Source organism: Triticum urartu, chromosome 6A (genome assembly GCF_056163025.1).
Source record: "Triticum urartu cultivar PI428250 chromosome 6A, HENAU_Tu73, whole genome shotgun sequence".
Classification (NCBI taxonomy): domain Eukaryota; kingdom Viridiplantae; phylum Streptophyta; class Magnoliopsida; order Poales; family Poaceae; genus Triticum; species Triticum urartu.
In genome coordinates this window covers 554,734,574-554,750,661 of record NC_141878.1, presented here as the reverse complement: position 1 = coordinate 554,750,661, position 16,088 = coordinate 554,734,574, and the positions used below count along the sequence as shown (strand labels likewise).

Genomic DNA, 16,088 nt, shown 5'->3' with positions numbered 1-16,088 from the left:
TACAAGGGTATGTAGATGCACTCCTCTCTCTCGTTGCTAGATGACCCCATAGATTGATCTTGGTGATGCGTAGAAAATTTTAAAATTCTGCTACGTTCCCCAACAGGGGGTGTTTCGGGTAGAAGCTCACTAAAAATTGAAGGGAAGGGGAATAGTGAAATGACTCTGTTGTCTGCCTATATTACACTCAAAATGCAACTACTCACGCCCGCGTCACACCTGACCCTCAAGTAAAAACAAACACGCAAGCGTTCATTGCCCTGCCCTCTTGCATCTCCTCTCCCCTTTCCCTCTACCTCGATCCCCTGCCTGCAGCCCTAGGGTTCCTCCAGCGAGCCGTCGCCTCTGGTCCCATCTGGCCTGGTCCTCGATGATGCTCTGTCCAGCTAGGCTACATGGCCGCCAGGTAGGGGCAAATCTCCTTGGCTGCTCCTCCCTCTAGCACCGCCCCTAATTCTCATGGTCTCAAGCAGCTGCTCCATTGTGGTCCGTCCAACGCACTACTCCGGCGGGCGCCGCACAACTACGTCTGATGCCACACTGCAGCAGAAGGCACCTTATTCCCCCTCCCCTCCTCCCAGGCCATGGCCTTGAGGTGTTGTTGAAGGATGAGCTCATCCAACAAGGTGAGGATCTCCTCTGATTTTTTGCCAAATTTTCATTTTGATCCACTATACGATGAATTGCTATGAGCTGCTCCTGCTGCTGCTATATGATGCATTGCTATGAGCTGCTCCTGCTGCTGCTATATGATGAATTGCTATGAGCTGCTGATGCTGCTATATGATAAATTGCTATGAGCTGCTGCTACTGCTATATGATGAGTTGCTATAAGCTGCTCCTGCTGCTGTTGTATGATGCATTCCTATGAGCTGCTTCTGCTGCTACTATATGATGAATTGCTATGAGCTGCTCCTGCTGCTGCTATATGATGAATTGCTATGAGCTGCTGCTGGTATATGATGAATTGCACACTGTTGTTGCTGCTGTATAATGAGTTGCTATGAGCTTCTGCTGCTATATGATGCTTTCAGCTGGTGCTGCTATATGATAATAACCAGACACTTGGACCATCGAGTTTTAATAAATAATTGTTCTTCATTTAAATGTTGGCATGCGTTCTTCGTTTAAATTAGGCAATGGGATCTCTATGGAAGACATTGACCAAAGTAGATCGTGCCAAGTAGATGGTATCTTTATATTTGCATTTCGAACAAATAGTGATGGTCTGTTTTCCTATCATATTAATTACTGCACTGGGTTCAATTTGTGATGTTTGCAAGTCAAATTATTTTTCATATGGGCAGCAAAATGAAAAATATAATGCAATCTAGACTTTTCACTGATCATACCAAAGATAAGCTAAAAAGAAAGGCAATGAAAAGAACTAGTTGGCTTATTACCTGGAGCTTATATTCACAGGTGCTTATTTTCTTAGGATAACTTGTATTAACTGTCCCTAAGAAACTTGGCCAATAGAACTGACATACAAATAGCATGTCACGATGACTGCAATGGAGGAGTGACCTACCATAGCACACTGTATAGGCTCACCGCTGCCTCTCCTTTTTTTGCGATGTTGCATGAAATTGCCACATACATCTTGTACTTTTTCATTGTGTAACCCTATCTGCAACTTGACACGGCTAATTTCAGACATCTCTACATAATAATGCATTGCATATCCCTTGCGCATATTTAAACCACCTATTAATGATTGTGTGCGTAGCATAAACTAGCCATGACTCTGTGTGTTGGACTAGCAGGCACTCTAAGGGAGCCTAATGTAGTGCACTGGAATTCCTACATGCCACCTACGATTTTGTGTAATGTACTGCCTCTGTTCCAAAATATATGTCTTTGTAGAGATTCCAGTATGGACCACATACAGATGTATATAGATGCATTTTCGAGTGTAGATTCACTCATTTTGCTCCGTATGTAGCCTATAGTGGAAGCTCTAGAAAGACTTATATTTAGGAACGGAGGTACGAGGTAGTATCATGTATGACATCTACATATCTAATTTAGCAGCCAGTAGTAGAAATCATTGTTTGCACAAAGGGATTACTGGTCGAAAATCCTAGCATAGCATGCTGGCAGGCACACAACCAGGGGCGGCTCCAGCGTGGGGTCGTGTAGGGTCGGCCGCCCCGGGTAAATTTTTGAAACCTAGGGTACCCCCTACTCATTTTAGCCAGCGGCCACCATGGAAGGCGAGCAGGTTCGCTGCAAGGTCTCAGGTCTGGCCGAGCATGATGAGGGAAGAGGAAAACGATTCGCTAGATGCCAGGTAAGATAACTGCTCGCTAGGAGATGGGCCAATCAAGTAAGCCCACCAAAAATTAGATGAGCCCATTAAGTACGCAGCCTGATTTTCACGTTCACAAGTCCTTTTCTAATTTCTAATCTATCGATCGTGGAACTGGTCGTCCTAAACTCACGCAGTCATGCCTAGAGATCACGCCCTGAAGACGCGGCGCCGCCTCCAGTGCCGTCTTGCCATCGCCGGCGCTGTCGAGGTCTGTCCAGCCGATGGTGCTAGATGGAGAAGGAGAAGTGAGTCGGCCTATTCTGGATGCCGTCCACACGGGAAACGGAGTCGCCCTCGCCGCCGCCACCGCCACGGTCCCCGCTCAAAACAACAAGCGAGCAGCCAACAGAGGCAACAACGACCAGGTTATTTCGCTCTCCCTAGTCTTCTCTTCTGTTCTATAATGTTTAATTTGTTGTCATGTTGGCCTAATTCTTGGAAGTTGAATATTGAAACTAAATAAAAAATGTGATGTTATAGAGACCTAAGAAGTTGAAGCAGATAGAATCTTTTTTCAAGGTTATCCCAGTAAATCAGTCCGGACCTCAAGTTTGTGAATCTGAAGTAAATGTAACCAGTTCAGAAGCTAGTGTTCCTGAAGTATTAAGCAAAGAGACTGATACAAATAATTTGCAAGATGATATTCCTCAAATTTTTAATCCAGCTGACATTGAACCTGATCCTGGCCTTCGGAAACAAATTGAAGAGTATGCTACCCCGGAAATCAGAGATGTAGTGAGAAGGGCGTATATCTCGAAAGGTGCATGTCAGCCTAAAGATCATGATTTTGAACGCAATGAAGATGGCAGGGTATTTAGAGAAATATGGTACAAGGAGTTTGATTGGCTAGAGTATAGTGTAGCCAAAAAAGTTGCTTACTGTTTTCACTGTTTTCTTTTTAAGAAACCAACAATCAGTTCAAAGTTTGGGGCTGAAGTCTTTACCAAGACTGGGTATACGAACTGGAAGAAAGCAGTTGAAAACTTCAGGCTCCATGTAGGTTCAACAAAGAGTGCTCACAACAATTCAAGAAGGCATTGTGAAGATTTTAAAAATCAGAAGCAAAGTGTGGCATATGCAATGACTACTCAAACTGAGAAGGCACATATTGAATACCAGAACCGATTGTTGGTTGTTGTTGGTGTTGTAAGGTTTCTGCTTAGGCAAGGTCTTGCTTTTCGTGGTCACGACGAGTCTAAGAATTTGAGAAACAAGGGTAATTTCCTTGAGATGTTAGAGTGGTATGCTCAGAGATGTAAGGATGCAGCTGATGTTCTCTTTCATAATGCTCCTGGAAATCATCAAATGACTTGTCATGAAATTCAGAAGCAATTGGTGCAAGCTTGTGCAGAAAAAACTATTGAAGTCATGATGAATGAGCTTGGGGATGGTCAATTCTCACTTCTTGTTGATGAATCCCGTGATGCGTCAATCAAGGAGCAAATGGCTGTGATTTTGAGGTTCTTGAATAAGCAAGGGGAGACTTTAGAAATTCTGCTTTGTGTCGAGCATGTTGTTGACACCACATCTGCTTCTCTCAAACGATCTTTGGATAAAGTGTTTGCTACCCATAATTTGAGCATGTCTAGGCTGAGAGGGCAAGGATATGATGGAGCCTCAAATATGTGTGGGCAACTTAATGGCCTAAAGAAACTTGTGCTAGATGATAATCCTCATGCATTTTATGTGCATTGTTTTGCCCATCAACTTCAACTAGTGGTTGTGGCTGTTGTGAAAGGAGTTCTTGCTGTTAGTGATTTCTTTGGCTATACAAATATCATTGTGACCACGGTAAGTGCATCTTGTAGAAGAAAAGATGCACTGCTACAGAAACATCATGACAAGATTGTACTCCAATTGGAGAATGGGGAGATTATGAAAGGAAGGGCAAACATCAAGAGACAACTATAGCACGACCTGGTGATACACGTTGGGGATCACACCAGAGAACTCTAGTTCGTATCTATCAAATGTGGGACTCGGTGATCCAAGTGCTACATGCTATTTGTTTAGATGGAGAAAATGACGACTACAAAGGCAAAGCTTCAGGTTTGATGAAACAAATGGAAGTCTTTGAATTCGTACTCATATTGCACTTGATGATTAAAGTGCTTGGTCTGACTAATGATTTGTCGCAAGCATTGCAACAAAAGGACCAAAACATAGTTAGTGCAATGAACATGATTGTCTCTGTGAAGAGGTTACTGCAGCATTTGAGGGATGAAGGGTGGGAGCCACTTTTGGAGGCTGTAACTGCATTTTTTGTTCAGAGAGATATACCAGTGCCAAATATGAATGATAATATTTCAGCAAGGGGTTATCCAAGTTGTTCACGTAAGTCAGTTACTTGCTTCCATCACTACAAGCTAGAAATATTCAATGAGGTGATTGATAGAAACATAGCCGAGATGAACAATCGATTTAGTGAAACAACAACCCGATTATTGATTTGCATTTCATGTCTAGATCCTAGAGACTCATTCAGTAGCTTTGACCATGACAAGATAATTGAGCTTGCAAGCATTTACTCAGCAGACTTTGATCTAGAAGAACGACAATTTTTGAGTGGTCAGCTTGACATATACATTGATGTGATGAAAAGATCACCTGTTTTTTGTGGTTGTGATAGTCTATCAAGTCTCTCTGTCAAGTTAGTTCAAACTAAGGAGTATTTGCGTTTCCCATTGGTTTACCGACTCATCAAACTTGCATTGATATTGCCGGTAGCGACAGCATCAGTTGAAAGGGCTTTCTCAGCCATGAATATAATAAAAACAGATTTGAGAAACAAGATAGGTGATGAATGGTTGAATGATATGATGGTTTGCTATGTTGAACGAGATATATTTGCTGGGATTGAAGACAAGAAGATTATCGAACATTTTCATGGCCTAAGGGATCGTAGAGGCCATCTTCCAAATCCTCCACGTATAACTACAACTTAATGGTAAACATTTGCCTTATCTTTTGTTTAAACAAATGGCATACTATGTTGTGATTTAGATTAATCTAATTCTTTTTACATGTTTCAGGTACCTAATGGACTAGAAGAATAAATATTTGGGGTAACGCATGGAAGATTTAGCCAGCGGAAGTCCAAGTTAGACTTTATGTGATTTTTTGTGTTACAATTTTTTGCCTACTTCTTGAGAATAAAATTACTTAGATAAATTTATTATGTTGATAGTCTTGCCTGCATGCATACTCTTGGCCAACTATTTTTCTTGATTATATTGTGGCTTAGATTTTTTTTCTTTAAAAGTCTGCCCCCGGTAACTTCAAATCCTGGATCCGCCACTGCACACAACAATATAAGAGAGAGAGACGCACTTACAAGATCATAGCAATGCCTCAGTCCAGGATCTTGGTTGGCCAAGCTGTTAGATCCAGAAGAAACATCGTCCTTGTAGTTTTTGCCAGCTGCATAAAGGTAACAATGACCTGTTAGTATATTTGAAGTACATCGGGCAGGTGATGTTGGACGGGTTTAAAGGTGACAAGTACCTAGGCCGTGGTGCGTGGTTGGCATCTTGCCAGATGGTGGGAATTATATTAGAAACGTCAAGGGTGATGACGCTGCACTGGCTATTGATAACCTACAAGTATAGGGGATCGCAACAGTTTTCGAGGGTAGAGTATTCAACCCAAATTTATTGATTCAACACAAGGAGAGCCAAAGAATATTCTCAAGTATTAGCAGTTGAGTTGTCAATTCAACTGCACCTGGATAACTTAATGTCTGCAACAAAGTATTTAGTAGCAAAGTAGTATGGAAGTAACGGTAACGGTGGCAAAAGTAACGGTAGCAGTTTTGTAGTGATTGTAACAGTGGCAACGGAAAAGTAACTAAGCGGAGAACAATATGTGAAAAGCTCGTAGGCATTGGATCGGTGATGGATAATTATGTCGGATGCGATTATTCATGCAATAGTTATAACATAGGGTGACACAGAACTAGCTCCAATTCATCAATGTAATGTAGGCATGTATTCCGAATATAGTCATACGTGCTTATGGAAAAGAACTTGCATAACATCTTTTGTCCTACCCTCCCGTGGCAGCGGGGTCCTATTGGAAACTAAGGGATATTAAGGCCTCCTTTTAATAGAGTACTAGACTAAAGCATTAACACTTGGTGAATACATGAACTCCTCAAACTACGGTCATCACTGGTAAGGATCCCGATTATTGTCACTTTGGGGTTAACGGATCATAACACATAATAGGTGACTATAGAATTGCAAGATAGGATCAAGAACTCACATGTATTCATGGAAACATAATAGGTTCAGTTCTGAAATCATGGCACTCGGGCCCTAGTGACAAGCATTAAGCATAGAAAAGTCATAGCAACATCAATCTCCAAACATAATGGATACTAGGGATCAAACCCTAACAAAACTAACTCGATTACATGATAAATCTCATCCAACCCATCACCGTCCAGCAAGCCTACGATGGAATTACTCACGCATGGCGGTGAGCATCATGAAATTGGTGATGAAGGAAGGTTGATGATGAAGACGGCGATGGATTCCCCTCTCCGGAGCCCCGAACGGACTCCGGATCAGCCCTTCCGAGAGAGATTAGGGCTTGGAGGTGGCTCCGTATCGTAAAACGCGATGAATCATTCTCTCTGATTTTTTTTTCTCCCTGAACGTGAATATATAGACTTGGAGTTGAGGTTAGTGGAGCACCAGGGGGCCCACGAGGCAGGGGGGCGCGCCCAGGGGGGTAGGCGTGCCCCCCACCCTCGTGGACAGGGTGTGGGCCCCCTGGCCTTGATTCTTTCGCCAGTATTTTTTATTATTTCCAAAAATATTCTCCGTAGTTTCAGGTCATTCCGAGAATTTTATTTCTGCACAAAAATAACACCATGGCAATTCTGCTGAAAACATCGTCAGTCCGGGTTAGTTCCATTCAAATCATACAAGTTACAGTCCAAAACAAGGGCAAAAGTCTTTGGAAAAGTAGATATGACGGACACGTATCAACTACCCCAAGCTTAAACCTTTGCTTATCCTCAAGCAATTCAGTTGACAAACTAAAAGTGATAAAGAAAAACTTTTACAAACTCTGTTTGCTCTTGTTGTTGCAAATATGTAAAGCCTGCATTCAAGTTTTCAGCAAAGATTATGAACTAACCATATTCACAATAACAAATACCTCATCAGGGTTGAGCAGATATCTCATATCTGTGTCGCTGACCCGTATTTCATGCACGAGGGCTTCTTGGGAGTCTGCGCAGAGCACCGTGAATATGCGAGGGAATACATCGCCAATTTCAGGCTCGCCAATAAGGACAAGGAGGCGATTCTCGTGCCTTATCATCCCCTGTAAGTCATCCACGTGGATATCCTTCCTTCGATTTCAATCATTCATTTGCATAGTGGAGGCTAATTAATTTGAGGTGTACTTATTTTGCGTAGCGGCGGGCGCATCGTCCTCATCATCCTCTACCCCCGATACTCCCACGCTCTTTACTTGGACTCGTCGAAGAACATTAACAAAAAGGATTACACCCAAATCAAGTCTGTTCTCGACTGCTATGTTTTACTACGGCACACGGGGTGGAGAGGTCAAGGATAAGAAGAAAAGGGACGACAGGCCCGCCTTCGGCCATAAGACTGATTTCTGCTGCATCCAGCAACCGAGTGATTCTCTTAATGATGGATTCTATGTCCTACACCACATGCTGGAGTACAGACGGGATCACCAGAACCTTCGCATGTCACCTAGATCCGACGATGCCCATATTCTGCAATGGGCAAAGAACTTAGGAGATATCGAGGATCATCGACTTCGAGCTGAGTTCTATCACATCCATCGTGAACTTTCCCAAATCATCATGAAGGAGGTCGTCGAAAAAACAGGGATGTTCTACAAAGAAGGACAAATGTCGTGGGAAGACGCCCGAACACGCGTAGCCGCTCAGTGTCTCGACCTGAAGCCTTTCACTAAGCTCGGGGACTATCTCCCTGACTTGGATGGATGTCACGACATGTTGGAGTGATTGTCGATATATGACAATATGTCCGTTTAGTCCATACTTTCTGTATGACGAAACTTTGAGTTATGCACGATGAAACTTTATTTGTGATGTAATTAAACCGTCCTCCTCGACTAGCGAAGATCACTCTAGTTAGGGCATTTTGGGTACGATGAACTTTGTTATTTATGCTTATGATATGTTGCTTCTATTTTTGCTAAGTTTGTGTCTTTCTGTTGCTCAACTATATATGTTGCATATCATCGACTCGTGTGACGATGCAGGTGCATAGATCATGATGGCGAAGAAGTGTTATGCCAGGAGTATACGACGAGTGGCCGGAGTGTCAGGCCCAGGTGTATTGGTTTCTGGTTCCCGAGTGACAGCCAGTAGTTAGTTTAGGTTCACGCTAATGCGAGAGAGGAATACGAACTCATGTACTGCATAGTTCCGCTCTCACTCATAGTGATAGCTCTTCTCGCGTATATCATTGTTTAGATTGATGACGATGTAGTTGCAAGTAATCGAGACTTATATCGCTATTTTCGAGATGATGACGAGAGACCACTTTGTGTTGGATTATGATTATGATGATGACATGATTTGATGAGACTATTTGTATGTATATGCTATGATTACAATTGTATGTGTATGATATGCTAAAGATCATCGTATAAAGCCTGTTCAAATACAAAATAAATATGTAGAAAAAATAGAAACTAATAAAACTAGCAGTAGCGCTCCCATACCAGTAGCGCTTCCCTATAAAAAGCGCTGCAGATATTAGCAGCAGCGCTTTGCAATAAACCTCGCTACTGCTAGCCATGTATAGCAGTAGCGTTGGATGACACGTGCTACTGCTAAATGTTAGTTATAGCGCCTTATCAGTAGCGCGGCATCCCGCACTACTGATAGGTAAAATACCCGCGCTACTGCTAGGGTTTTCCTAGTAGTGGATACAGAGGAATACAATAAACATGTATAATGACATGGTGTAAAACTGCACGTGACACCTTTCGATCAAATGCCACCACATTTCTTTTTATTACTCCCGCAGCAAAGCATGTGCATCTAACTAGTACTTCCTCCATCCCAAAATAAGTGTCTCAACTTTGAACTAACTTTATACTAAAGTTAGTTCAAAGTTGAGAAACTTATTTGGGACGGAGGGAGTAGTTATTATGAGACGTTGAACTTTGCATTTTCATTTTGTTTTCATCATGCCATTAAATAACTGACATAAAACCAGGCATTTTTCAGAATTCAATTGAAGCTTCTTTGCATTTATTTATTTTGGTCACTCAAATTCGATTCAAGCCCTATCCAAATTCCTTTTCAATTTAAATCCAATGATCACACTACAAACTTTTCCACAAATTCTTACATCACAAAAATAAGGATTGGTCACTCCGAGTATCGAGGAGGTATCTCTGGGCCCTCTCGGTAATACACATCATAATAAGCCTTGCAAGAAAATGAAAAATGAGTTAGTCACGGGATGATGTATCACGGAATGAGTAAAGGGACTTGTCGATAATGAGATTGAACTAGGTATAGAGATACCAACGATCGAATCTCGGGCAAGTAACATACCGACGGACAAAGGGAATTGTGTATGTTCTCATAACGGTTTGACCGATAAAGATCTTTGTAGAATATGTAGGAGCCAATATGGGCATCCAGGTTCTGCTATTGGTTATTGACCGGAGAGGTGTCTCGGTCATGTCTACATAGTTCTCGAACCCATAGGGTCCGCACACTTAGCGTTCGGTGTCGATTTGGTATTATATGAGTTATGTGGTTTGGTGACCAAATGTTGTTCGGAGTCCTGGATGTGATCACGGATATGACGAGGAGCTCCGGAATGGTCCAGAGATATAAATTGATATATGGGACGATAGTATTCGGACTCTGGAATGATTTCGGAATGTATCGGGTCACCGAAAGGGTTTCGGGAGTGCCAGGGGATGTCCTTGGGCTTAATGGGCCATAGGAGGGGAGCAAACCAGCCCATAGGGGGCTGGTGCGCCCCCCTCTAGGACGCAGCGCATGGAGAAGGAAGGGAGAGGACTCCTTCCTTTTCTTCTCACAAGGAGAAGGAAAGAGAGGGGGCGCCTCCCCCCTTTCCTCCCCCCCCCATGCAAAGATTTGGAAAGGGGAGGGGGCGCACCTAGTTGGATTCGGCCAGCCCTTTGGGGGCGCCCTAGGGCTGCCTCCTCCCCACCCACTCCTATATATATGTAGGAGGGGTGCCACACAAAGGCATAGGATTATTCCATGCCGTGTGTCGGCACCCCTGCGCCTCTAGTTTCCTCCTCCGTTCTAGATCATCGCAGCGCTTAGGAGAAGCCCCGTGGGATCACTTCACCACCACCGTCATCATGTCGTTGTGATGCCGGAACTCATCACTACCTCGCTACGCTTGTTGGATCAAGATGGCGAGGACGACAACGAATTGAACGTGTGTAGAACGCTAATGTCTACTACACAACCTTCTTCTTGTAGACGTTGTTGGGCCTGCAAGTGCACAGGTTTGTAGGACAGTAGCAAATTTCCCTCAAGTGGATGACCTAAGGTTTATCAATCTGTGGGAGGCGTAGGATGAAGATGGTCTCTCTCAAGCAACCCTGCAACCAAATAACAAAGAGTCTCTTGTGTCCCCAACACACCCAATACAATGGTAACTTGTATAGGTGCACTAGTTCGGCGAAGAGATGGTGATACAAGTGCAATATGGATGGTAGATATAGGTTTTTGTAATCTTAAATAATAAAAACAGCAAGGTAACAAGCGGTAAAAGTGAGCGTAAACGGTATTGCAATGATAGGAAACAAGGCCTAGGGTTCATACTTTCACTAGTGCAAGTCCTCTCAACAATGATAACATAATTGGATCACATAACTATCCCTCAACATGCAACAAAGAGTCACTCCAAAGTCCCTAATAGCGGAGAACAAACGAAGAGATTATGGTAGGGTACGAAACCACCTCAAAGTTATTCTTTCCAATCAATCCGTTGGGCTATTCCTATAAGTGTCACAAACAGCCCTAGAGTTCGTACTAGAATAACACCTTAAGATACAAATCAACCAAAACCCTAATGTCACCTAGATACTCCAATGTCACCTCAAGTATCCGTGGGCATGATTATACGATATGCATCACACAATCTCAATTCATCTACTCAACCAACACATAGAACCTCAAAGAGTGCCCCAAAGTTTATACCAGAGAATCACGATGAAAACGTGTGCCAACCCCTATGCATAGGTTCATGGGTGGAACCCGCAAGTTGGTCACCAAAACATACATCAAGTGGCACATGATATCCCATTATCACCACAGATAATCACGGCAAGACATACATCAAGTGTTCTCAAATCTTTAAAGACTCAATCCAATAAGCTTACTTCAAGGGGAAAACTCAATCCATTACAACAGAGAAGAGGGGGAGAAGAAACATAAGATCCAACTATAATAGCAAAGCTCGCGATACATCAAGATCGTGCCAAATCAAGAACACGAGAGAGAGAGAGAGATCAAACACATAGCTACTGGTACATACCCTCAGCCCCGAGGGTGAACTACTCCCTCCTCATCATGGAGAGCGCCGGGATGATGAAGATGGCCACCGGTGAGGGTTCCCCCCCTCCGGCAGGGTGCCGGAACAGGGTCCCGAGAGGTTTTTTGGTGGCTACAAAGGCTTGCGGCGGCGGAACTCCCGATCTATCTTCTGTTCTGGAAGTTTTAGGGTACGACGGTATATATGGGTGAAAGAGGTATGTCGGGGGAGCCACGGGGGCCCCACGAGGCAGGGGCGCGCCCAGGGGGGAGGGCGCGCCCCCCACCCTCGTGAGCACCTCCCGTATCTTCTAACGTGGGGTCCAAGTCCATCAGGTGGGTTTCCTTCCAAAAATAACTTCTCCAGTTGATTTCGTTCCGTTTTGACTCCGTCTGATATTCCTTTTCCTCGAAATACTGAAATAGGCATAAAACAGCAAATCTGGGCTGGGCCTCCGGTTAATAGGTTAGTCCCAAAAATAATATAAAAATGGAAAATAAAGCCCAATATTGCCTAAAACAGTAGATAATATAGCATGGAGCAATCAAAAATTATAGATACGTTGGAGACGTATCAAGCATCCCCAAGCTTAATTCCTGCTCGTCCTCGAGTAGGTAAATGATAAAAAAGATAATTTTTGATGTGGAATGCTAGTTGGCATAATTTCAATGTAATTCTTCTTAATTGTGGCATGAATATTCAGATCCATAAGATTCAAGACAAAAGTTCATATTGACATAAAAATAATAATACTTCAAGCATACTAACAAAGCAATTATGTCTTCTCAAAATAACATGGCCAAAGAAAGTTATCCCTACAAAATCATATAGTCTGGCTATGCTCTATCTTCACCACACAAAATATTTAAATCATGCACAACCCCGATGACAAGCCAAGCAATTGTTTCATACTTTAACATTTTTAAAACTTTTTCAATCTTCACGCAATACATGAGCGTGAGCCATGGATATAGCACTATATGTGGAATAGAATGGTGGTTGTGGAGAAGACAAAAAGGAGAAGATAGTCTCACATCAACTAGGCGTATCAACGGGCTATGAAGATGCCCATCAATAGATATCAATGTGAGTGAGTAGGGATTGCCATGCAACGGATGCACTAGAGCTATAAGTATATGAAAGCTTATCAAAAGAAACTAAGTGGGTGTGCATCCAACTTGCTTGCTCACGAAGACCTAGGGCAATTTTGAGGAAGCCCATCATTGGAATATACAAGCCAAGTTCTATAATGTAAAATTCCCACTAGTATATGAAAGTGACAACATAGGAGACTCTCTATCATGAAGATCATGGTGCTACTTTGAAGCACAAGTGTGGTAAAAGGATAGTAGCATTGTCCCTTCTCTCTTTTTCTCTCATTTTTTTATTTGGGCCTTTTCTTTTTTTTATGGCCTCTTTTCTTTCCCTTTTTTTAATTTTTTTATTTTTCGTCCGGAGTCTCATCCCGACTTGTGGGGAATCATAGTGACATGTACACTAGTAGAAAAAGGGTCAAACGTGAAGCACATTAGTGCCGGTTTGTATATGAGCCGGTACTAATGGTACCATTAGTGCCGGTTCGAAAGGATTTGCATTAATGTCGATTCGTGTTGAACCTTTAGTACCGGTTCGTGGCACGAACCGGCACTAAAGGGGTGGTGGCAGGCTGGCGTCAGGCCGGGGCCCCACGATCACCTTTAGTACCGGTTCGTGCCACGAACCGGTACTAAAGGGGTCTAACCTATAGTACCGGTTCGTGCCACGAACCGGTACTAAAGGTCCCATTTTCAAACTCTACCACCCCCCCCCCCCCGGATCGCCTTTTCAGTTTTAAAAAAAATAAAAGAAAATAATGGAAATGTCAAAAAAATAAAAGAAAATAAGTTTCTCATGTGACATGTGGTCTAGTTGTTGGGAAAATTTGCAAATGTGAATTTTGACTTTATTTGCAAAATCTCTCTGAAATTTGTAAAATGGGCATAACTTTTGCATACTAACTCGGATGAAAAAGTTTTTTATATGAAAATTCATCTACTCGAAAAGTTACATCCGAATTTAACGGGGGGAACCCCGTTAAACATTTGCAAAATCCTCAAAAACCTAATAGAAAAAAAGTTACGGGGCTTTTAAGATCTAGAGTGGAAAAAATTGAAAAATATTCAAACAGTGGGCAAAATGTGGTCAAACAATGGTCAAACTAATTATTCTAGAATATTAGTGTTACTAAATAATTATTTTATTTATTTCAGTTTTGGTCAAATCTGGTCAAACTGTGGTCAAACAATGGTCAAACTAATTATTCAAGAAATATTAGTGTTACTAAATAATTATTGTTTTTAAAACAATAGTTTCAAACTCAAACAGTGAAATGTGTCACTTCATGCTCAAGCAAAATTCCTGAAGGTTAATAGCATTGACATCTTACTATTGTCAGGAAAACAACAAGTGCAGACTCGGAAACGAAGGAGAATAGAACCTGAAAGTTAAGCGTGCTCGGGCTGGAGTAGTGAGAGGGATGGGTGACCGGTCGGGAAGTTAGATGATTTGGAATGAGTGATCCACACTTGAGCAGTTAAGAGAGGTGATTAGAGACTAAATCATCAAATAATTCAGAAAAAATAAAAAAAATAAAAACAAAAAAATTTCCAAAATTTTCAAAAAAAATCAAAAAAAAAAACCTTTAGTACACCAACCGGTACTAAAGGTCCCCCGTACCAGGGCGCGAGCTCACGCCACGTGGTGGCACTTTAGCGCCGGTTCGTGCCGAACCGGTACTAAAGGGGGGGCCTTTAGTGCCGAAACCTTAGTGCCGGTTCCATAACCGGCACTAAAGGCCCTTACAAATCGGTACTAATGGTCCGTTTTCTACTAGTGGTATGAAAGAATTATGAACAGTGGCTTTGCCATAAATACAATGTCAACTGCATGATCATGCTAGCAATATGACAATGATGGAGCGTGTCATAATAAACGGAACGGTGGAAAGTTGCATGGCAATATATCTCGGAATGGCTATGGAAATGCCATGATATGTAGGTATGGTGGCTGTTTTGAGGAAGGTATATGGTGGGTGTATGATACCGGCGAAAGGTGCGCGGTATTAGAGAGGATAGCAATGGTGGAAGGATGGGAAAAGTGCGTATAATCCATGGACTCAACATTAGTCATAAAGAACTCATATACTTATTGCAAAAATCTACAAGTTATCAAAGCAAAGTATTACGCGCATGCTCCTAGGGGATAGATTGGTAGGAAAAGACCATCGCTCGTCCCCGACCGCCACTCATAAGGAAGACAATCAATAAATAAATCATGCTCCGACTTCATCACATAACGGTTCACCATACGTGCATGCTACAGGAATCACAAACTTTAACACAAGTATTTCTCAAATTCACAACTACTCAACTAGCACAACTTTAATATCACTACCTCCATATCTCAAAACAATCATCAATCATCAAACTTTTCTTAGTATTCAACACACTCATAAGAATTCTTACAAATCCTGTATGCTTAGCATATTAGAATTAAGCACATTACCATGATATTTAAGACTCTCAAAATAATATAAGTGAAGCATGAGAGTTCATCTATTTCTTCAAAATAAAACAACCACCATGCTCAAAAAGATATAAGTGAAGCACTAGAGCAAACGACAAACTACTCCGAAAGATATAAGTGAAGATCAATGAGTAGTCGAATAATTATGCAACCATGTGAAGACTCTCCCATTTAATAATTTCAGATCTTGGTATTTTATTCAAACAGCAAGCAAAGCTAAAGAAAATAAAATGACGCTCCAAGCAAAACACATATCATGTGGTGAATAAAAATATAGCTCCAAGTAAAGTTACCGATGAACAAAGACGAAAGAGGGGATGCCATCCGGGGCATCCCCAAGCTTAGGCTCTTGGTTATCCTTGAATATTACCTTGGGGTGCCTTGGGCATCCCCAAGCTTAGGCTCTTGCCACTCCTTATTCCATAGTCCATCGAATCTTTACCCAAAACTTGAAAACTTCACAACACAAAACTTAACAGAAAACTCGTGAGCTCCGTTAGCGAAAGAAAACAAAACACCACTTCAAGGTACTGTAATGAACTCATTCTTTATTTATATTAGTGTTAAACCTACTGTATTCCAACTTCTCTATGGTTTATAAACTATTTTACTAGCCATAGATTCATCAAAATAAGCAAACAACACACGAAAAACAGAAT

At 42.1% G+C, this 16,088-nt stretch overlaps 1 protein-coding gene across 1 annotated transcript; it reads left to right on the top strand.

Annotated features, from left to right (window-relative positions):
* Nucleotides 1–2,535: 2,535 nt before the first annotated feature.
* Nucleotides 2,536–5,259, top strand: LOC147966273 (uncharacterized). The gene is made up of 3 exons (XM_087530771.1): nt 2,536–2,679; nt 2,795–3,150; nt 4,917–5,259. The coding sequence occupies exons 1-3, from the start codon at nt 2,536–2,538 to the stop codon at nt 5,257–5,259; spliced, it is 843 nt and encodes a 280-aa protein (XP_087386897.1).
* Nucleotides 5,260–16,088: the final 10,829 nt, after the last annotated feature.

What these genes read in the sequence shown, in the direction of transcription:
- LOC147966273 (XM_087530771.1), top strand. Translation starts at nt 2,536, where the DNA reads ATGGTGCTAGATGGAGAAGGAGAAGTGAGTCGGCCTATTCTGGATGCC. An exon ending in ACAGAGGCAACAACGACCAG is followed by an intron (nt 2,680 to 2,794) that starts GTTATTTCGCTC and finishes GTGATGTTATAG; the next exon opens with AGACCTAAGAAGTTGAAGCA. An exon ending in AGAGAAATATGGTACAAGGA is followed by an intron (nt 3,151 to 4,916) that starts GTTTGATTGGCT and finishes TGTGATGAAAAG; the next exon opens with ATCACCTGTTTTTTGTGGTT.